The sequence below is a fragment of the Haemorhous mexicanus genome, chromosome 1, assembly GCF_027477595.1.
Source record: "Haemorhous mexicanus isolate bHaeMex1 chromosome 1, bHaeMex1.pri, whole genome shotgun sequence".
In the NCBI taxonomy this organism is placed as follows: domain Eukaryota; kingdom Metazoa; phylum Chordata; class Aves; order Passeriformes; family Fringillidae; genus Haemorhous; species Haemorhous mexicanus.
This window is the reverse complement of record NC_082341.1, coordinates 58,035,418-58,059,359: the sequence shown is the minus strand read 5'-3', so window position 1 is coordinate 58,059,359 and position 23,942 is coordinate 58,035,418. Positions and strand designations below refer to the sequence as shown.

At 36.8% G+C, this 23,942-nt stretch overlaps 1 protein-coding gene across 1 annotated transcript in view; it reads right to left on the bottom strand.

Annotated features, from left to right (window-relative positions):
• CNTNAP2 (contactin associated protein 2) overlaps positions 1-23,942 on the bottom strand; it is a 1,014,330-nt gene that overhangs the window by 307,576 nt on the left and 682,812 nt on the right. The window contains exon 12 of the mRNA XM_059850210.1: positions 16,271-16,390. Coding sequence (XP_059706193.1) covers positions 16,271-16,390 — 120 coding nt within the window. The remainder of the gene's footprint in view (positions 1-16,270; positions 16,391-23,942) is intronic.

The window sequence follows — 23,942 nt, the reverse complement described above, 5'->3', positions numbered from 1 at the left end:
GCAAAATCATGTTTCCTGTATTTTTGACAACAGTGCTAAAATTTCTTTAGATAATTCAAAAAACAGTGATATTGGATGGACAAGATGGACAGCAGAATGAAGAAGTTTAGTTACGTTGTGACTGACAGAAGAATTTTGATATCTTCAATGTCTTTATTTGTAATCTCTCAAACGAAGCATGACTTGAATTCTATACTAAATTACCATGCCACGCATCATTTTAAGCCATTCTATGAAAATTTTTAGTACACCTGTGGTTTGGTGTGTGGCACAGAGTGACATAAGGAGGGAAGAAAAAGTCAATCAGACTTCATAGTAAAGTCAGCAAATTTAATAAAGTATACTTTGATTTTCCTATTCTGAATGTTCTCATTCTGTCTCAACCTAAATTTGACAGTAGAAGAGAAAAAAGCACCAATTTCTATGCTAGTTTACAGTAAAAGACACAGCTTGGTCCTAAGAAAAGACAAATATCCCATTCGCACTTATGAGTAGTAAAGTTCACAAGTATAATTCTTCTAATGGAAGAATTAAAAGTACTATAAGAATAGGGAATAGAAAACATGCTAGATCAATAAGAAACTTTTAACTTCTGGAAATTCTTGAATGTTAAGTTTTCCAGTTCTTTGTAGACAAAGGATGTCTTCTCTTTCCCTCTCATCTCAGGACTACCATTAAAACACCATAACCCGCTGCAGGGGACATTATTTCCACCTGAAGGAACAGAGTGCTTTTATACAAATTATGCTTTTAAGAAAATATAAATTCGCATTTTCAGAGACTCCAACTATCCTTGCAGTCTCCTACTCCAAGCATCTTGTACCCATCTGTAAAAGTTATACTCTAAGTGTCATATAGCTCAAAGACTGTGTAAAAACAGCACTCTGAGAAAGCCCAATGCTGCAGCAGCTTCCTTGCTGGCTTCCTGCTGGCAGATATCCAACAGATTCTTGCTTTCACAAAGTTCTTTCTAACATGAGAAGAAATGAAGGATTATGTCTATTTCCAAAAACCTAGTGTTACTGAATAGTCTTTTCATACCTCAATATAGAGAACGCAGCATAGAGAAAACACCGAAGAATTTGGAGAAGAGGGTGGCATACAAGAAAACGAAGTTGCTTTTTAACTAGATCTTATATTACTTTCTTTTTCATCAAAGGATTTTATATACTATCCCATATACTCCAAATCCACTGAGAAATATATTAGATGTGTTAATAAATTTAGCACATCTAATTATGCATAAATTATAACTAATAATTCTGAGATACTGAAAAATTCACAATTGTGCATAATTGAAATTTGTAGTTCAGGTTCAACAGAACTGAATAGCTAAGTGTTTTGTTGTATCATTATCTGGAAAAAGAGGTATTAGACTGTCTCTATTCCTACTGAGGTACCAAATATATATGGAAACCAACCATTACAAGAGCAAAACATTTTCTAGAGCAATGAGAAACTTGCAAGGCTATGTCTCTTCGCATTCATCAGCCTTATATTTAGAGGTTATGGAGTATACTACGCTGGACCAGACAAATTCCACATAAGGTTAAGCTGATTCCTGTAAAAGTTGACTACAGTTTATCCATGTACTCCAGCTTGCTCGGCCTGGATCTACCCTTTGGCCTCTGTCAATCACTCTTCTTTACATATACATAATCTTTTCTCTTGGTAACTACACAGGCACCTCATGCAACTTTCCTGGCCACTAAGCTGCTTGACTACATTTTATTTAGAATTTTAAACTATTTCTCCATCAAAAAGATGATGTCTGGAATAGAATAAGTACTTTTGAAGTGAAATTTTCAACAATGATGGAAACCATTTAGCAATCAACTACTTAGGAGTCTTCAAGTGCCTTCTCTAATTATTAACCACTTCACTATTTATTTCATTAGGTTTCCCCATATCCAACAAATAGGAAGTTTATTTCCTTGAAGAGGACAAACAAATTATACCTCCTTGAATATTAAGGCAGACCTGTGAATTCCATAGGGTTTTCCAAGAACAACTAAACTATCCATAAATCCAATTAAAATAGTGACATTCAAAAAGCTTGTGAAGTTCCTCTTGCCCATCAGAGAAACACATGTACATGTGTATATTGAGTGCACACTATGACAGATAGTGCTCATTGCTTAACTTCTAAATATTACCCACTACAGAAGATGAAATACTTGAAAAAATTCTGAGATTTTATGGAGGCTATTGACTTTGATTTCTGCAGCTTCTCAGGGTGTAACAATCTCTTTGCAAATGAAGGTCTGAAACTTGCATAACTGACTATGCATATTTATTCCTTCCATATTATTAAAACTATTCAAAATGCACATACACACAAAATTTTGGTGCATAAGGAAACAAAAGTAGACACAAAATTTCCCCAATGAATTCAGTGGGTCAAAGGTTTCATTCCACTTCTCTAAAAGAGACTTCTGCACTGATTGAGAGGGGAAACAGTAAGAAAGGAAAGGAAAACACCCTAACCTGCTTAAACTCCAGGTTCATGGTCTACTGGATGAAGAACTGGCTGAAAGGTGGGGCTCAAAGTGTTGTGGTGAATGGGGCTATGTTGCCATTTTATTGCAAAAGTTCCTTCTTGGCAATTTCTCATGGGCAGCTCCTCACATCACTGACTCCTTCTTATTCGCACCACAACCAACAATGGACACGGCTGTGGCCTGTTAAGGGCAGGCCTGTTCCTAATCTTTGGGATTGGTACAGCTGCAACTCCTCAGGTGTGAGGAGCACTTCTGCACTATCTTTATTTTCTTACATTCCATCCCCCCCACAGGGTTAGATCTGGCTTGTGACCAGTGATGTTCCTTGGGGTGCAGTTCTAGAGCCTGTTCAATGTTTGCATCAGTAACCTGGATGCATTAGTTGAGTGCATGGTGAGCAAGTCTGTGTAGGATTCTAAACTGGGAGGTGTTGACCCTTTCAGGAGAGGGGACAAGAGGCCTTGTACAGGGATCTGGGTAAATTGGAGTACTGTGTAATCATCCATGGCATGCAATTTGACAAGAGCAAATGCTGGGTTTTCCACCTGGGATGCAGCAACAGCAGATGCAAGTCTAGGTTGGGAGAGGAGTGGCAGCAGAGAAGGGTCTGGGGGTGCTGGTTGACAGCAGGCTCAAGAGGAGCCAGCAGTGTGTGACCTGGCAGCCGGGAGGGCAAACCCCATCCTGGCGTGCATCAAACACAGCATCACTAGCCAGTCAAAACAAGTGATTATCCTGCTGTATTTAGCACTATTGTGGTCTCTCCCAAAGTGCTGTGTGAGGTTAGGGGCCTCATAAATTAAAAAGAGAATTATGATACTTGAATGCGTTCATAGGAAGACACCAAAGCTGGGGAAGGGGCTGGCAGGAATGTTCTCTGAGGAGTGACTGAGGACACTGGGCTTGTCTAGTTTGGAGAGGAGGAGGCTGAGGGGTGTCCTCACTGCTCCCTACAGCTTCCTGAGGAGGGATAGTGGTCTGCAAAGTGGACCAGTGCAAAGCCACCAGTGTCTAAAGGAGAGCACATGGGCAGTACAAGTCTTCCTGCCCAGGGACCTGTCCCTCCCTTGCTGGCCTTGCACTGCACGCAGCTGCTGGCTGTCCCTTTAGAGTAATCTGGGCATTCAGAAAATGTGAGTTTGGGGATTTGTACCCATGCATTGCTTGGGGTGTAGGGATGTCAGAGGTGAAAGCAAGGCTTTTGGTTTCCTCTGCATGAGCTGTGCACAGAGCAGAGCATGTGGGATTCAGGCACTGTTCCTTACTCAGCACCAATACATTTCCTTACATTGGGGTCTCCTAATTTGTAGTACCCAGAAAACTGTTTCAAGGTAGCTGATTCAACTCAAACATTTCAGTAGAGCTGAAATTTCACTATAATGTAATCTGTTGAGTACCCACTTAGCAGTAAAATTTTACTAAATATGCAGACTGTAGCTTAGGAAATTTATCCCAAAGTAAAAGGCTTCCATCATTAATTCAAGAACCTAAACTAATTTCAGTTTTTAGATATAAAACCAGCTTTCATTTGTAGCATTTTTTTAGCCCATGAAAAAAGATTGGATCCCAAAAGCAAAGCCATCTATGAAAATATCTGGCATTAAAATGTCAATGATGAAATGCAGTGAACACTAAATTCAACAAAAGCAAAAGATCAAAATAAAGCTTTTAAGAATTTCTTAATAATGGAAAAATCTTTGCGCTATATAGAAAAGGGGTGAACAGTCTTGTTTTCTTTAAAATCTATTTTATTGCAGTCACTTGGCAGATATTCACTCTGGCATAAGAATATGTTGCAAATAAATGAAATATAAAGATCCTTCTATTACCTTTAAAAAAAATGAACAAGCAAACAAAAACCCCAAACCTAAAACATACCTACTGAAAAGTAATAAAACATTAAATAAACGCTGGAATTTTTTAAAGAGTCAAAAAAACCCAGACAATTTGATGGAACTGACTGCCTCAAGACATCCACAGGTCTGGGCCAGTATTTAGGTTTACTTTTATTATTTGCTCAAAAATATACAGAAAATACTGACAATTGCTCACAAGCAGTGTCATTCATGAATCTGAAGAAATAACTTAGAGACAATATAAAGCAAAAAACATTATTGAAAAGGGAATAGGAAGAGAAACAATAGTGATGTTGATATTAAAATATTAGTTTAAAATACATTTCAACCAAGTGTTAGCAACTGAGTTAATAGAAAACATCTCCCAGACCTGGAAACAAAAGGATGGGGAGGAACAGAAGTAATTTCAAGAGAAATTATCTTTGTTCTACTTACAATTTCAAAAAACATTATGTGATTTGAAAATACTAAAATTTAATCTTGAAAAATTGCCTAGGTTTGGCACTTTACTTAATACTAAAACCCATAAGATTGATTAGCGACTTCTACCTAGGAAGAAGGCTGAAACAGCAGCTATTCTAATTTGATTCTTCTATCTCTGATGCAACAAAAAAATGTGGTTTGCTGGTCTCTGGGATCTGAGTGCTTCTTTTCCACTGCAGATGCCACAAAGCCCTGCAAAGCAATTGAAAGTATAGGTTTGCAATACAGCTGGGCATTAGGTAACATGGGTTTCAAATTAATCTGACAGTTGTAGCAAAAATCTGCAGCAGTGTCAGGCAGAAATGAAACAACTACTCAGCGCTCCAGGATACAGTGGTAAAGACTGCAGAAATGTCAGACAGCTCCTCTGAATATTAACATTAATTAAGTAGGTTATGCCTTTTTTTGTAGTTTTCATTTCCCATATATCTGTAATTTCTAAGTAATTTGGTTTATGCAGTGAGAGAGACAAGCCATGAATATTCATGCCAGTGCACAAAGCAAGTTCATAAGTAAGTCCTTTTGCTAATGACCCTTGACCAGAAATACTTATGAGTCTGCCCCAGTTGTTTCTACTCTGCCTAGCAGAGATGTCAGTCACCTGAATAGTCTCAGTACACTTTTTGGTGAGCATCCAATTGGCTCAGTTGGTTGCTCATCAGATGTTCACCATACAACACGAGTAAGATTGACCATTTCAGCTTAGTTCTGTGGTAGTTACCAGAACAAAATTAGCAATAATGCATCTTCAAGTAGTAAAATGCTTCTGACAGAAACATGTTTGATCTACACCCACTAATAATACACACTCCAGCTTTGGAGAGCTAAGTCAGCTCCGATAGGATATCCATGTCTCTGTGAGAACACCAATTCCTGTCCACCAAGCTATTGCTAAGAAAAGGGGAATCCAATCGAGTAGTGATGGTCCTAGGTATCCAACACAATGATTTACAACATTGCCATTTCAAATTGTTTTGTGACAGTATTTTTTCCTACTCCTACTGACATGATATTAAACATATTTAATTTTTTTTATCACTACTGACAAGCTTAATTCCACTGTAGTCAGCAAATTGCTGGTCTGAAAGAAAAGGCTACTGCTTTGGCAAAACCCACAAAAATAATATTAGGAAGGTAATAATTTCTTCTCATCAGTTTTCCTAACTTGCTTACTATTGACTGTTTCAGTGTGTGCAGAGTTAGTCTAACAAATCTCATCTAGGATAATGGAAGATTATTACCTCAATAGGTCTCACTTAGGGAAGCATACTAGATAAAGCCAATATCTCCAGGCCTTCTGAAGAAAAGAAAACTTGGGCTTAGCAAATGGAAAAAACTTCTATGCAGGAAGCATAAAAAGCACGTTAATTCTCATAAAAATGTGAACTCTGAACATAATAAAAATGAAGCCAGACCCCTAACATTGAAACACTTGGCTTCTGGTACAGAAGTGGAAGGAGATCCTTACATGACCCATCTTATGAGTTAAGACTTTCTGAACAAGAGACCTGGTTTGCAACTGCATCTTTCCATTCCAAATCTAAAAATTTTCTCTGCGAGTTCCCTGGCTGTAGATGTTCCCTACTCACTGTGCAAAGCTTCACAGCTCATCTTACGGTCATGTTGGTGGGACTCTTCTCACTAAACCATATGGAATTCTAGCATTAGTTTGCTCTTGAGTTGTATCCTGTTTATTTCAACCATTCTTCACTTTCTGGTGCTGTGGAGCAAGGGATAATCTCAGGAGGTTACAACCAGGTCTGGCTCTTCCAGGAAAATTCTTTGTTGGTTTTAATGGATCTAAGTGGTCTCTTCAAAACATTTTCTAATTGGCTACCATATTTTCAGAAGAAGGGCTACATTCTGTGACCTTGAAGCTAAAAAAGAAAAGAAAAAGGCCAGTTTCCAGATTGTATCAGATTTAAGTAATTTTTGCCCTCACTGCTATTCTCTTTCAGTCTATTTCCCACCATGTGGAAGTGGTGGAGGGGAGTTTACAGCATACTTCTGGTGCTGCCCTAAAAAGTGTACTGAGCACCCATACTCGAAATTGATAAAAAATATTGTCTCTAAGTTCACATTATAGTTACTGTGCATTTGTTCTCTTCTGTAGAAAAGCAGTAAGACTAATTTTAAGTGATAAAATGCAAACATGTAAATAATCTTGGGGTCTTCTTGGAGCATTCAAAGATAGCCCTCACACAAAAACTTCATAACACTGTACACTCACATTCTTACATAATCTATATTAATTCACTTATTAGGAACTCCTAGGAGGGAGGCACAGGACAATCATTCTGTAATCTCCTGCCTGCCGGGGGAAACGGCATCAGCAGTACATTCCCTAGATGTGTAAATCAGACCAAAATGGATATCTTCTGCAGCTTACTCATTGCCCAAGTAATTTCTTTTCGTAACTTGTCTTTCAGAGCATAAAAGAAAGCCTCAGAATTTTTAACAGCAGTGGTGACAACACAGTTTACCTGCCCTTCTAGGCAAATTTATTTAGAAAATTAGACATCAGGGTGGTAGCACTGCACCCTGAATGCTGGTTGCAAATTCTAGAGTAGAATGAATCTCTTTCCACTCCTAGAAATTGCCTGTAATTTTTTCATCACTTGTCTGTTTCAGAAATAAGTGAACTTACCATATAATTTATGGTCTGAATGGGACTTTAGATATTTCCTTTTAACTAATCTGCTCTTTGAACATTTAGCTATGTTGTTCCAGTTTCAGAGAAATTATCAGTAGGAGCAACATTCTGAACATGTAAACGGTGTTCTTCCTAGTCCCACGCAAGACAAGGCAGTAGTAGTGATAACCTGTCAAAGCTGACCTAGAACAGAGGGTAGATGGAGTTAAAGAATAAAGTGAATATTTATTAAAAGGCCTCAATGGACACACCTTGGGCAGCACAAGAGCCCAGCCAGGGCTACACCCAAGATGAACCCAAAATAGTCACAAAAATGGACAACTGGTCATGGGACCTCTCACTTTTATAAGTTTTGGTCCAATAGCATATTGGAGTTAATTGTCCAATTATAGCTTTAGCCCATGAAGTCCCATCCTTCTTGTTTTTCTCTCTTCAGTCCACTGTTGTTTATGCTCTTGGGCCTGAGATTAGGATCATTTGTCCTTGGTTCCCAGCTAGAGAAGGAATGGTTTTGTCTACCTACTCTGTGAAGAGAGCTTACCATCCCCTTATCTGAAGCTCAGAACTACACACTAAAGCAGACAGAATCTGAAAAATATAAAAGCTAAAACCTGAGGCATCAGTACCAGTAAATAAAGAGCAGTCCTGGATAGGATTTGATGAGATATTCTTTGCACTGTTGGTTAAGGACAAGGAAGGAGCACATATGGGAAAGCATTTCTGTATACCACAAGTCCCACAAGAACTTGGTGACTCACACCTTCCAGGCTTTGAGGCAGTACAGCTAAAAGCCCACAGAAGCACAGAGCAGCTTTCCCAGTAATATTGGGAGTACACAAAACCACACACCTCACATCATCTGTACCCCTCCCCCCAAACAGCAGAAAAACTCTGAGAAAATATTATCATCGCAATAAAATAAAGTTTGCAAAACACCACCACCAACTCCCACTATTTCAGGGGTAATTTAACTGTCTAGCCTTAACTTGACCTTAATTTTCTGACCAAAAGCAATAATAAAAGTTCTACAGAAAACACAAGTTTTGTTTGGCCTTTCAATAATATTCTCTACAGGAGCAATTTTCTAGGGATAACTGAAGCATATCACTGGCCTGAAGCAGTTTGTGCCAAGTTCCTTACATCCCCAGTAGGGAACAAGTGTGTGGGAGTGAATCCAGAGCTAAATATTTGCTTCTAACATTCACAGTAACAGTTTGAGGTAGATGGTACTGCTCATCATTTTATTTCCAACCATCCCTTTTTTCTTCTGCCCCAGATATGAACATATTTCTTGAAATTTAGGCTTGTGGGGTCCTGCAATGCACAGAATTCTCAAAAAGGATTGTTGTATCCTAATTTCTGAGAGCTTGGTTTCCAACAAATGAGGAATATTTTCTGATTGCAGGTGATAGGAAGATTTTTTGCTTCTCCTAGACCAAATAATTCAGCAAAACAAAGACTCTGCTTTATTTTCAACTTAGTCTTCTGTGTCACTCTCAAAAGCCAATTTATTCTCATGCTTTGAGGTAATTACACATTTAATCATCTTATGCCTGATATATGGATGTTTGCTCCCACTATGAGCATCAAAAATGCATTAAGATGATGACATGACATGACATACTTTTATTCATGTATATTCTTATGATGATTCAGTTTGAAGTGGGGTAGAAAAGAAAAAGGAAGAATTACAGGAATGTAGTCGGACAGCCAGAAATGTTTCTATTACTTGGTGATTTAAGAAGCCACCTTGAGTGTCAATGATAAAGCTTGTTATCTTCTGAAACAGAGCAAATCAAGAACTTTGTCCTGAAGGCAGACTTCATATGATATTTTTTGTTATATGGTTTAGATATTTTCTCTGCTGTTGCAAACTGGGGTAGCTTTTCACTTTCTACACATGCAAGGGTGACTGCTAGAGATATTCCAACATTATTTAGGGTCATGTGAATTTTACATGATTTACTCAATCATGTCATTTACTCATGACATCCCATTTTCTTTATTACACATTTTTGCTTAATGAAGTATAGATTCACAACCTTTCCTCCCCCCCCAAAAATTTTATGATTTTATATTATGAAGAGCCCTGAGATTATTAGAACATTCATGTCTGTGTGGAGGCTGTTTCTATGGCAGTGTGTGTTTAAGTCGTGAACATTGTAAAAAATAGGTAAAAACCAACCCTCACAATCCCTTAGCCCTTAATTCCAGGCTGCAGTCCTTTACTCTTCCATCCTTAAAAGCCTGACAATATGAAAAACTTGACATGCTGTCACAGAACACAGCAACAGACTGCTCTCACTCATTCCTTGCCATCTAGATAGCGGCTTTAACCAGTCAAACTCAAATAACTGCCAAGCACAAGGGTGCCTAACAACGTCACTTTTTAGTGATAACCTGAGGCACACCCAACAAACCAAACAGAAAAACATCCTGATTTATTTCACAAGGACCCCAGACAGCAAGCTGCATCTGATCAAGATGAGCCCAGGTAAAAGCTAATAATTACACTCTGTCAACTGATTGAGGCTGAGTGAAAAGTTGTATCCAGATGGAAAAACAGCCATGATCACTTTTGTAGCAAGTCAGAACTGCGTTCCACAGGAGGGGGAAAAATACACAAGCCAAATTTGTTGAGATACATTAAAGTACCACAGCGAGCAAGAAAGCCAAACTTGACATAAATTAAAAATAACAACAACAAGAAAAGCTGATTAAAAATGAAAATATGTGCCCATGAAACCTAGAATAAAAAGGACATGCCTTGTAAATAAGAGCAGATGAAAAATATAATCAATGTACTGAAGCTGAGATGCAGGATGCTTCAGCCAACTTGGCAGGCAAAGATGTAAACATAGTCTGCTCTGTTTCCAGGTTTCTCATAGGTCTATTATTTTGCTCTGATGCTTGGAAGATGAACTCACCTTAGGAGAAAAGCCTGGCATCACAGTTGCTGCTCTGAACATGATGCCCTGATGTTTCAATGATTATTTTCTTCATTCTCAGTACTTTTTCTCTTTTTTTACCAAGAGTCTAGCTTGATAAGTCAAAACAATGAAAAACAGTGTCCTAAATGTGTTGATTCTTTTCCTTTTTATTTTGTTTTTGTTTTTGTTTTTGTTTTTGTTTTGTTTTGTTTTGTTTTGTTTGTTTCTGCTCTTATTTCATCTGCAAGGAAGATGCCCGTCATCTGCAAGCTTGGATACCCCGCAACAACAGCCCCAATTAATTTCAAATATTTGTTCCTCTTTTTACCTCTCAAATGTAATTTTAACTTGCAAAACTGACTGACAGACTATTAAAAAAGCCTCCCAAAACCCCTCTACAAGGGAAGGAAAAGTGTATGAGATGCTGTTAGAAATAAAGTCTTCATTTCATATGTAAGAATTGAGACAATGAAGCCATTTTTCTTCCTCTATTTTAGGCAAGGGACTGAAATATTATTATAGAAAGCTTTCTGCAATGAGATTACATGAGGTAAGGTCTCTATAATTGTCATTAAACAACTTAGCATTGCCCAATGACAAAATTTTTTTTATTCCCTTTAAATATGTTTCAATTATTTCTATTCTGGTTAATTACTAAAAAAATATTAAGTTCCTTGCTAAATCTTTACATTAGTGAATTATATTGCTCAACATTTTGTTTCTATATATATATAAACATATTCATTAATAAAAGTTCTGGTATCTTAGAAGTTCAGAAATGCAGTTCTCAGGTAAGAATTCTCATATGAGAGAACTGATTATAGGGATATGAGCAATAGAATCAAACCTTTACTGCTTCTAGGGCACTTTTCTTTAGGATGTAGTGATGGCACATCTATATTCTTATTTCATAGTATAAAACACTCCATTGACCCACTATTTACAGAGAGAAGAAAGAAAAGTCACAGGATACAACAGTTGTGGTTGTTTAATGTCTGCTCACAAAGTCATTCTAGTAATTATCACGTGTGCCACTTCTGTTAAAAAAAAATGAAGAGAGAGAAGGGAAGGAGGAGAGTGGGTAGAGAAGTCACCTCGTACATCTGACCTTAATGAGGCAGTCTATGAATACTCATAATGATTTCTCAAACTGTTTGAAGATGAGCAGCTTGAGGCAAATGAATTGTACTAGAAAGGAGATAGGCTAAGTACCACTTAAATGGAGCCATTATCCTTGCAGCTATTTGGATCCTGAAATGAGATAAAAGCTGCATCGTGGAGGCATAAAGACTTCAGGACCAATAGAAAGAATTAACTGACATATCTTCTGGTAAAATACATTATGAAACCTTTCTGTTCTACTTTGCATCAGTAGTCTAAGTGATGAACCACTAGAAACAGCAGGCTATGATTTTCCTCTCCTCAGCTTAAAGCCTCAAGCAACTACAGGAGTGCAGATCTGCCTCTCCTGCTGACATCCCTTACAGCCATTAGGATAAATAACCTGGCCCTTATGGTCCCTCTGCATTGTTCCTCCTCTTATTCCTCACTCTAAAAATTCTTGCAGGACAAATACACAAAGTAAGACCTCAACAATCTGACTCATCTGACACTTTTCCCCCATCCTCCTCATAACAAACAGACAAAAAGAGAAACATTAAAAATGGGAAGTAACCAATTACTTTCTTGTGTCTTTTTCAGTAGGACTAAAACTAATCTGTCAGAGGAAAAGGAAATGGGCCTAGAGATTTAGCAATATTATACAAAGCATGGAATGAAGCTGCAATATACTCAAACTTTGCACAAAAAAAAAAAAAAAAAAATAGGATATTAAGATATTCTAACCAATACCTTAAAAGAGCAAATCTTTCCACTACAGCTGCTTGTCTAATGACAATTAAAGAGAAAACAGGAAAGGTCAAACTGGATACTGAGAGAGCAACACTCCAACTTTGGAAAAAAAACCAGTTTGAATACAGAGTCTAACTTTGCCTTGTGGACCTGGCTCTGAAAGAGGGTGAGATGACAGAGCTTTGAAAGAGTTCCCTATTGACCTTAGCCACAAAAGAGGCTAAACCAGTCTAATGGTTAAACATTGTGCCACAACACAGAATCAAGGAATACTTTTTTCATTAGTGGCTTAATTTGAAAAATTCTAACTTTCTACCTCTAAACATTTCCAATACTCTTTTTCAAAAAAAAGAGAAAAGAAAGGCAAAGGAAAAAAGCTTCCTAAAATTTACATAGTTCCTACAGACAACTATTTGGAAAATTGCATAACATGAACAGCAATGCCCTAGATCTTGAAAAGCTATTTTATTGCATCAGAAATAGATAGTAGGAATGTAATATCTCAGTCATCTTCTTTCCACTATGAGGACATAAAATATAAGTGTTTCCTCTTCACTATCAGAACACAGCTCTGAGTACAACCTTTATTTGGAGAAGACAAGGACAACAGAATTAGAAGGAGAAGCTTGGGGATTTCTTTGAAAATAGGGTTATTTGTAGAGACCATGAACTGCTGTGGGAAGCACATGCAATTACATACTTCTGACTTTGCACTACTGAATCACCAGCACATCTTAGAAACCAGAACAATTTTTAGTTACCACAGCAACATCTGTGAAGGGGGGGTCTTGTCATGACACTCGCCAGTTTACTAAATTAAGACACACTAAATTTGGATTTGGATTATGCCTGTAAATATGCTAAAACAGCTGTCTTCTGCACCACAATTTTCTCTCTCTTTTTTCTTTTTAATGTTGCTTGTCACGTTTGGGTGACAAACAATATTAAAAAAAAAAGAAAAGCTAATGCTTTCTGACTATAGACTCTGTAGGTGAAATGCTGATATAATGATAAAATTATGAATTTTTGTGGCTCCATACTTGTGATACAGTATATTAAAGGGCTAAAGACATAATTTCACAACAAACAATTTCAGTGTCTTTTCAGATATTGTCCTTGCCCCGGAAGGTTAACAGTCAAGTGAGAGTGACACTTATTATCCAACATTTTGCTCTAATAAAACTATACTACAGAATATAGTAATAGAGTAATATGAATAGAGTAATTGTGAAAGTAGTACATAGCTGTTAAAACACCTTGCTTTGCAAAAAACTGATATTCACTTTGTCAACTTTGTGGACTTGCTTTGTTGAGGAATGGAACTAGAAAGTTGCACTTCACATTTTTTAGTCATTAAGATGTTTTCTACTTGCTAGTTTCACCTGAATGAAAGAAGGCGAATTTAAAATGTGCATTAGTATCTTGTGTAGTAATTTAATACAGAGATGTTTGTTTTACATGGTGGAAGAATAGGAACCTTTAGATTTGACTCTCAGACTAAAGAGGAAAATATAGTTAAGAATCTCTATCACAAGAAAATATCACTACCTTGCCATATTATTTTTATTCATTTAGTATACTCCACATGCTAATAAGTATAGCTGAATTGTAATGTTCACAAAAAATACTTCATTGTAATTCAGCTAGTTTAAGTTTTTTTCAAATATAGCTCTAACAATACCATATACCTACATGAGCTGGGTATTAATTTTTTTTGAGAATTCTGCTCTGATTCTCGCATGCTTTATGACAAAATATGTATCATTGCTACAGAGCTCTACAGAACTGTGTTACTAATGAAGCAAAGTACTCAAATAATCTCCTTCCCTATACTACGTATGTGCGCTGCTGATAATACCCTATACAGATTCAGAAAAAGATTTAGGGTGTTGTGCTAAAATTGCAGCTCTTGGCCCTCCAGTCTTACTGCCTCAGCTGACTGACCGCTAACCAAAAGAAAACAAAAACTGTGGTGCCTGCAACGTATAGGCACTACGCAGTAGGTACAGAGGTGATGAGCTTTACTCTGCTGGGAACAACTGCCAGTTTTTGAAGCACAGATTAAAATTACTTTCCATCAATTTTCACATATCTCTTGCAGCCATTGGCATTTTAAAAAAGAAATAGTTGTTTTAGGGTTATTTTTCAAAACTGCAATGTTTATGTGGATATTAGTGCAAATTGCCTTTTTCTTGTAGCAAAGAGCTGCTGATGAGAGTGATCCAGTTAGAACAGAAAACTGCGCTCTTCCACAGCGTGCTTCATATCCAAGTGAATTAATCATATATCCTAATGCTCATGATCTCCTAGCACTGGTTAGGAAAAGGTCACATTTATATACTCTGAAATTGTTTTGTAGATAAGAAACATTAGTAAAATGAAATTATTTATTTTATTTCTCCTTTTTTTTTTTTTCCCCAGTGTTAAAGAAGCTACTAGGACCTTCTGTTGTATTTTTATATTTAACATGAATGAGCAATGCTGCAGTACTGGATGAGTGTACTTTTCTGTGCCTAACTCCACTAGGGCAGTATATTTTTAATTTTCATATTTACCCTTGGAGAGTAACCAAAAGCTGTAGCTAGCACTGAACACAGCAGATCTGAATAGCAGAAATCACTTAAATGACAGCATTCTTGGCCTTGTTTACTGCAGTGCCTGCCTGATTAGTTACTGATGCTGTTTAAGGTGCTAGTTATGATTTAAAATCATGGCTCAGGAAATGAAAGGGTGCCTTTTCACCTGTGTCTCAGGACAGATGGCTTGGCCTGTCTCTCCAGTCCAAATGGGATTGACAGCACTTCCAGATCTTAGATCAGGCTCCCTTCTAGGTATGCATTTACTATACAAAAGCAGACATTAACAGGAACGTGGAACAGTGGTATTCTGTCCTCCAACAAGTAGTCCTGTTGGAGAACAGAAGGGCCTGATTTGGGGTTTGCTGCATGTGCCATGCATCCCTCCCCATCTCTCCCATTCCAGTTGGATAAAACCCATCCCACAGCCTCAGATATGTCCAGGTTTCTGCCTTCAGAAGAGTTGTGGGAGCTTCAGCACCTGTGATCTCTAAAAAGTCAGAGACAGTGTTTCAACCTATGACAATGCCTTCATTTTGCTGATGCTGCAGTCTGAGGACTCAGGCATACATCAGATTTCCAATGCAAACATAATGAAATTTTAACTTTTTAGGCAGACATTTGGGGAAAGTCAGAGCACATGTTTTTTTTATCAGCTCTCCAATATTTCACATCAGAAAAGGCCCTGAGACAACTGCTATGCATTAACGGAACAAAGAAGTAATACAATCTCAGTGCAGAAAATTGTCCTGTTTTTCATGATCATATTTTCCTGCCTCATCATGGCAACACAGATGACTAAGATTAGATACTTTAGGTGAGAATACAAAACTAGTCTTAAAGGCATAAGACAATACACACAATAAAATAAAAATAAAATAATGTAGTTATATAAATATTATCTCCAGAGTTTAACAGGTGTTAGAAGGACATCCCTAGTTTAAAAGACAAAACAGACAATAAAGAAAACTTAAACATTTTGCTTCTCCAGTAATTAATTTCTATTCCTTGCTTGTAGTGGTAAGCTGCCTTCTGCAACACCCCATGAACAACAGATACAACTGAGCTCCACTAGGCTGATACACAACAGCTTTGGTAAATGGCCATATCTATTGAATTTTTCTGTGCGAATCTTTTAAGTTTTTTTAAAATGATGCAACACTGAGGATACAAAGACCTATTAAGACTAATAGGTGCAATTCAAAAGGCTTATTAAATGGAGTAACTACTGCCTTGCTCAGTGTATCCTGAATAGTGACTGCAAATTTGATGATCCCTGATGAAAAGCTCTTAGTAATTGTTATTCTTTTAACAAGAAGTATGAAATATGAACAGCCTCTTTCTCCAGCTACATTTAAAAAGACACAAAAAACTAAATCTCCCCTTCAATCAACTTAATTAGTAAATACAATGCAGTTACCTGTCATGTTGCAGTAAACTTTCAAAGGTCCCAGTGCCCCACTGCCATCCGGATCTATCCAGTAGTAATTTGAAGTTTTGCCCAAGTGTTTGTATGCTTCACAAGAGAGTTCATAAATAGCTGAAATGAAATAAAACAAAACAGAGCAATAAGAATAGTTGAAACCTGAGGGGGAAAATGTTCTTAGGACAATTAATGGATCCTGTTTATATACAAAGAGTTGTACCTCTGACATTAAAACAATATCACTGAGGTTCACAGAAAACAAAGCATCTTTCCAAAATTATAGAAGTGATTAAAAGCTTGCAGGACATAATTTCTGCTTTTGTAATGTGAGGAAAAGCAAGAATAAGAAGTCAATTCTAACAACTTGGGGAGACAGAGGAAAAATAATACCTTTTCAAGAATGTATTTAAACCATATTTAACAATATGGTTAATAACTTTGTTTATATTCTTGTGTAAGTTTCTATTAGTTCTATTGATATAACATACTTTTACCCTTAAGCTTACCACTTTTTTCAAGAGATACTAAAAGAGTATGTGAGTTTTCTCTGTGTACATTTTTAAATTGTTCTCTTGGAATAACACTGAGTTTTGAAATTGTGAAATTTCTCCCTACCTGCAATATCTGTTCCTACACAGCTCTGCAGTTACTCTATTACATACGTACAGAACTAATTCTCTGGCCCAACAAGGTCTGAAATGTCACAGTATTTGCTGGAATAAGTTGAATTGATATAGCAGACAGGTTTGTTTCAGTTTTTCCTTGAATACTGCTTTCTATTTCAAGTAATAAAATTGTTTGTCAAAATGTGTAATGAATAGCTCAGACACAATAAGAAGCATTGTAGGTAGAGCTTTTTCTAGTAATTCCCATATTTTCTTACAAATGTAGAATTTTTACAAAATTATGTGCTTTAAATATTAAGAAATAATTTTATGCAAAGAAAAACTGATAATTTATAGAAATTGTTGTGTGTGTATATATGCATAAAAAGGGTGAGTTACATAGATATTTTCCTATACAATTCTTTAAAAATGAATGAATGAATGTGTAATGCTGCTTTGTTTTAAGGACCAGATGGCACAGATTTTTTGTTTGGAATCAATCAATCAGCTGCTAAAAGAAATGAAATGTTTGTTTAATCAGACTTCATATCCACTCTAAAAATTCATCTAATTTGTTGGCAATTCTTGCAAGCAATCTCTTTGCTAGGACTGGCTTTATTTCAAATGTCCATAAGGACGAGCTGTTTTGCTGGGCTCTGATGATGATGAGTGACTGATCACACATGCACATTTAAAGGCCTCTAACCAAATATCAAGATATGGGAAGGAAAGTGGAGTTAAAAAAAAAAAATGTTGATGTGGCACAAATTTAAGGCTAAAGGCTGCTATCTATCTACAAATTCCTTGTGATGCTACAAGAGAAGGACTTTCCTGGAAAGTTTTATGTGCTCATTAGGGGATATAAAGTAAATTTTATACAAGTAGATGACACTTTAATTAAATTGTAAAACATTTCAAGCCATTTCCCCTTTCTCCACAAACAAAGGTCAATATATTCTTCCATTATCAAGGAGACTCTGTGTCTGTTTTCAGGTACTTCATGCAGAATTCATAACCTATTTTGTTCAGAAGTGTTTCCCTCACTTTCTACACACTATCTAAAAAATATCATAAAATACTAACTCAGTCAAGGTATAATTGTTGTGATACCAAAAGGCAAATTTTAATGGATGCACTCCAGATCAAATCAAGAAGATAAGAAATATTGTTTGTGATCTTAAAGAAGTCTTGTGTTTTCATTTTCTGAACTCTTTCAGAAAATCAGGGGAGCTTTGTCTCTGCAGTAACCAAACCTTTATATATGGCCATACGACATTTTTATCCAAGTTTGCTGCTTTTGAGAACGAAGGCCAATCTTTGTAAAGAGATACTGCTACAACTCAGAAAACAACATTAAAGAGTGTCATATGGAAGTCAAATGTTTCTTATAGAAAATCAGGGGTTTAGATATAACGCCCTTCGTTCTGTTTTTCTAGAATGGGAGAAATAGAAAGTGGTATGTAGGTATAAGTTTTATAGCACAGAAAAGGCTGCTTTTTAACAAGTCAGCTTTGTTAACTTCAACATTCTGTTGAACACTAACTAATAAAAAATATGATTGTTCTTCAAATGAAGGTAAAAGAATGGGATATTTTCAACAAATTCACCTTGTGAAAAGTGTTATGAGTGTAGGATCGTTTTCTGGGAGGTATTATGCATATAAATAGAATCCTAAAATCAAGGTTGGAAAAAACCTTTAAGATCATCATGTCCAACCATCAACCTATCACCACCACCATGTTCACTACTAAAACACATCCTCAAAGTGCTGAATCTACAGGTTTTGTTGAAGAGTTCTAGGGATGATGACTTCACCACTTCTCCAGCAGCATGTTCCAATGCTTTACAACTCTTTCTGTGACTCTAAACCCCTCTGGCACAACTTGAGGCCATTTATATAGATGCATAAAGATCTTAAAAATGGGGATCAATAAAAATGCAAAGGTAGGCACCAGTGCAGTGAGCAGTAACAAAAATCACTTCACAGGCACATAGGAACAAAGTGAAGGGACAAGTGAATTTCACATGCTGACAAAATTACCAGTAGTTAAAGGTGCAATAGGAAACAGCAGTTATGTTCAAGTGTATGAAGACAATTGATGACAGAAAGAGATAGTATTGTTGACTTTGGATGGCAAAGGGCAGCAACTTGAAAAGAAAAGAAAAGAAAAGAAAAGAAAAGAAAAGAAAAGAAAAGAAAAGAAAAGAAAAAAAAGAATAAAGAATAAAGAAAAGTACAACAGCAGCAAGCAGCAGGCAGAAGGCAGCTCTGAAACAGAGGAAAGTAAGACATGATACCAAGATGTCAAAGTGGATGATGACACAGAAAGGAAGACAGCACATTTTATCAGCCACTACTTGCTTTTGTAAACGTTACACAAAAAGATCAGTAGTGTGTAAGATAGAAATTAGGAAACTTGAAGAAAACCTAGAGTAGATGTAAGGATGAACATTTAAGGAATGTTGTTTTAAAAGTCACCCAAGCATGTTAAAACAGAGAAGAAAATGAACACAGAATACAAGGAAGAGACCCTGGCAGAATCAAAACAGCTTCAATGAGAAAACTGGTAAAGGAGACAATAAAAAATCAAATTACCTAACAAAGCTAAGAAAAGACAAGAAAGCAAAACGCAAGATTTGGAGATAAAGTCTACAGTGTTCACATGCAAAGTAGGAGAAATGGTTGCATATATCCACATACAGGGGAGGCAGAGGGAGAGAGGGAAGGCCTTTGTAGTGCTGATTCCATCTGGGAGATAGGAAAGAAAAATAAACAAACAAAAATGTGGGAGAACTGAGGACACAAGGGTAACAGATTTTTGCTTTTCAAGCCAGTAGAAGTGAAATGCCAAAAGTGTATATTTGCTTTCTTGGTACCTGGTCCAAATGCACAACATATGTAGTCTTAGGGGACTTCAGAATAGTAGTAAACCTCAAAATCTTCCAAGCTAATGTAAAAACTCACATGCTCCCTGATGTCTGGAAAAGCTATTTCTAGCATAATAAATCCAGCTGTCAGTTTGTTAGAGTTTGTCAAAGGTCACTAATATTCTTTCTGAGGAGAATAGGGGGAAAAAAACCCTCCCTACAAACAGCTTGCTCACTTTTTACATGCTTTCACATTGCATCAAAAATTGTCTACGAGCTGCAAGAGGTGAAAACCTGGTCAGAACAGTGATAGAAGCTCTTAGAATGAGAAAAAAAAGTATGCACAAAAAGAATCCCAACTAGAAAGAGAGGAGCACCAGAAAATGCAATAGCCTTTTTAAAGTTTAATCTCCTGAATAATACAGATCAATATGAGACCACCAAATCCATTTCATGATAAAGTTTGAAAGGGTTTTCTGTGTCCCAACATGAAGATTAAAAATTTTAAAACCATAAACATAAAAAAAAAAATAAATCACTGTATCTTTCTGTGTGAAGCATCAAGTTTCTCTAAGCCTCTTGGTCTAGACAGAAAACCCAAGTATTTTAATTAGCTAACAAATGCAGCTGTGAATGCATTGTGAAGTTCACCATTAACTAAGCTTCGCAACAGTGGATTTGAATAAGCATGGCTTGAGGGGAAAAATATATTTTCTTAGAAAAGCTTGATTAGGTAACTAGGCTAAGGGAGAGCAGCCTAGAGTGAAAAAAATACTAACAACAAACCTTGTAGCTGCACAGACTTTAGGAGCATTTTCATTGCTGTATTTCTTCATGGGTTCTGGATACTAAAGGGAATGTGGTGATGGATGGGGAAGTCAACACTCATTTCTGAGTTTTCAGGACCCTCTATTTTAAACATTAGAGGAAAAGAAAATAGTTCAAAAAAGAGTTTACAGAATAGTTTTTTCCAGCTCCAGAATGTTAGTCAAAAGTTGGAAAGAATCTACACCTCTTAGATTTCAGTGTCTCTTAAGTGATTGAGGGAAGCAGATGTTCTCACTCCTGTTTTACTTTCTGACTGGTGTAAAGATGAAGGGATAGTCATCCTGCACAGGTGGCACAGCTGCTGGCTATCTCCAAAAAGCAGAATAGCTGAATGACAAAAAGGATTTAGAAACTCTGTGGCCCTATATGATGTTCCCATAAAATTTCATTAGCACCTTGGTGAACACCAGTTTTTCCATTACTCTGGGAAAAGGCAGCTTTAATTTTAGGGCTGACAAACAGCCTCCTTTTATAAGTGCAAAGCTCATTATAAATAGATTACCTGGCATGACAGTCTGCACTATGTGGCTCAATGAATGTGTTGCAATGTGTTTAGTTTCTGTCAGTGAATGTGGTTGCTGCAGGGAATACACTCCTTTAAACATCTGCTAATATAGGAGTAAATCTCAGCTTTACAGGAACATAGCAAAGGTGTAGATACAGAAAAATGGATGGAATTAAATGACAGAAGTGACAAAAACAGGCAATGCATCAGATCCACAAAGTCCTGCAATGTCTCTCCAGCACTTTCAACTTCTTGGAAAAATACTGAAAGCTAAATAGACTGTGAGGTGCTTGGGTTTATGTAACTCAAACTGGTTTGAACTCTTGAGCCCTGAAAGCACAAACATACAGTGAAGGGGGAAAAAACTGCAAGCTTACCCAAAAAAATAGCTGCCCACTGAAATGTCATACCTGAATTTTTTTTAAAAGAATAAAATAAGATTTGTTGCTCTATTGCAACATATATTCAGAAGATAACTGGAAAATGTTAAAAAATAAATTTTTATACATCAATATATGTACACTGTAAGTTCCTGCTCTGCCAGCAGAATTTTCTCTCTGTGCATATCTACATTAAACCTATACTCACCCTTTACACATTGCAATGCTATGTGGTGGAGAAATGATGTCTTATAATTCTTTTAAGGTAAGTTAAAAGAACAAGATATTTCATCATAGTCAAAGCAATAACTATATGAGAGAAAAAGATCCTTCTGTATTCTGACAGAAGGAATAGGAATACACACAGCTGCTGGGTTGCTGTACTACCTAAGCATATGGAAAAAAAAGCTCCACAAAAAGCCAACATGATGAAACACTGCTTCAATATTCTTGCTGTTCTGTAGGACAATGTCTGCAATGGTAGGAACCAAGCCTTATGTCTGCAAGTTTTTTCAAGTCTGGATATAAAAATTCTGTAGTTTGGAACTCAACATTACAATGTCTAAGAACAGGAAAAGTAAAATAAATTTTAAATTTAATTCTCCAGTTTTAGTTAGCCTAAAATAAGCATAGGTACTGTTAAATCAGACAAAAATAAGTGTGAACAAGTATTGAATTTTACATCTCACACTGTGAGAAGTAACCTTTTCAGAATGTGACTTTGAGATGAAATGTTTTCTGATGTAGCGTTTACCAGGTTCTCAAATATTAGGGGTGCCCTTGCTCATTTGCTATTGGAAAAGAAAATGTGGTTGAAACTTCTGCTGACCATTCCTGGCTTTGCTCATTCCACCTTTTTAGTTTACAGAAGCTCACAACCCCTTCAGCTGTGAGAGCTGAAGTCAAAAATTAATCACGAATCAGGACCCAAGGACCATCACCCACTACCAGCATCCAAAAAATCTCACTAGTCAAACAGTGACAGAGGAGGAAATGAAAGCTAAGGAAGAAATCATCACAATTCTGATATAGAACTGTGTATGTATCTAAAATTCTTTGAGTTATTTGAACACACTTCTACTTATCATTTTAAGTGTATGCACACTCATCTGAAAAAGAGCTCCAAAACATTAAAAATACCTAACACAATCTGATCCTACACAGAGGAGGTTCTAAGGTAGCCAAGAACTTTTCTTGACATTTTTACTTATTACACAATAATCTTAATGTAAAATAAAGAAAAGGTAATTAAACACCTGGTTTGCTTTCTGCATACTGCCAAAGACCCCTTTCTAAAAGCCTTGATTAAAAAGAATCTTGAAAATATTTGCTTAAATAATACCCTCCCCTAAATGAAAGGTGGCAGTGATAGTTAGGATTTTAGTTAAATTCTAACTAAAAAAATATTTGCCTTGCAACCTCAACAGAAGTTCCTCATGTTAAATTTATGATGGACTCTTAGAGAGAGAAAGTTCTGCATGACCAGAAGGTGGATCACCACAAGCCACACACTAAATATCAGGTACTTGCAACTAGAATGTCCCTGTAGGTTCTTTGATGAGGAAAAGCACAGGAAGCAGCACTTTCAGCACGATATATGGCTCTGGCAGGACAAAGCTGTAAGACCTTCAAGGCTGCTGGCCCTCACAGTGCAGGAAGCAGCTGTGGCTGCTCACCATGTGCTCACCTGGACAGGCCAGAGCAGTAGGAATAGGCCAGCACACCCAGCTGGCTGCAAGACTGAATTTCTGTGCCCAGTCTGTGAGCACTTGGAAACTACACCTGGATGTGCCAGCAATTGCAGTGAAGTTCATGTGCAGGAAGGAAACAACTTCTCAATGAGCTGCAGCTTTATGCACATCCTAAATATGTTGTGTACAAAAACTGGACATAAAAAGATTAATTTTGACATCTGAAATGGATCTACTGTGATGCCTAAGGGAAATCCAGAAATTTATTTTTGAAGAAATGCAACTACTCTAGATGCAGTTACTGTTCATTCAGTTACAATCAAATGACTTTCCAGGTAAAAACAAGGACTAAGAAAGTGTCCAAATGTGACATGCCCTTGCCATTGCAATGTCACCTCATTATTAAATACAGTGGCAAACAGAAAACATGCCTTTCCTGACTTCATGCATAACCAAAAATTTGAGTAAACTGAAACCTCTAAAGCCCTGAGTGTAGTTCTTACAATTTGTGTGCTCATGTTGCATCTGCAAGAAAGCTAATTTACTCTGTTCTTAAAGAAATGCTGCTATACATCAACAGCCACCCAGCAAAAAATGCAATTTTCACATGTAAGTGCCATTAGGCAATTGGTAAGTTTCACTGTATATAAGAGAATTGAAGAAAATTAGAAGGTGTCATGAACAAGTCCACCAAATTGCAGATGTGCATGACATGGCCCATACTTTGGCCACTGATTTTTCAGCTGTAGTAAAACTCAGATCAAACAGTATTTTTCATCCATGACTAGG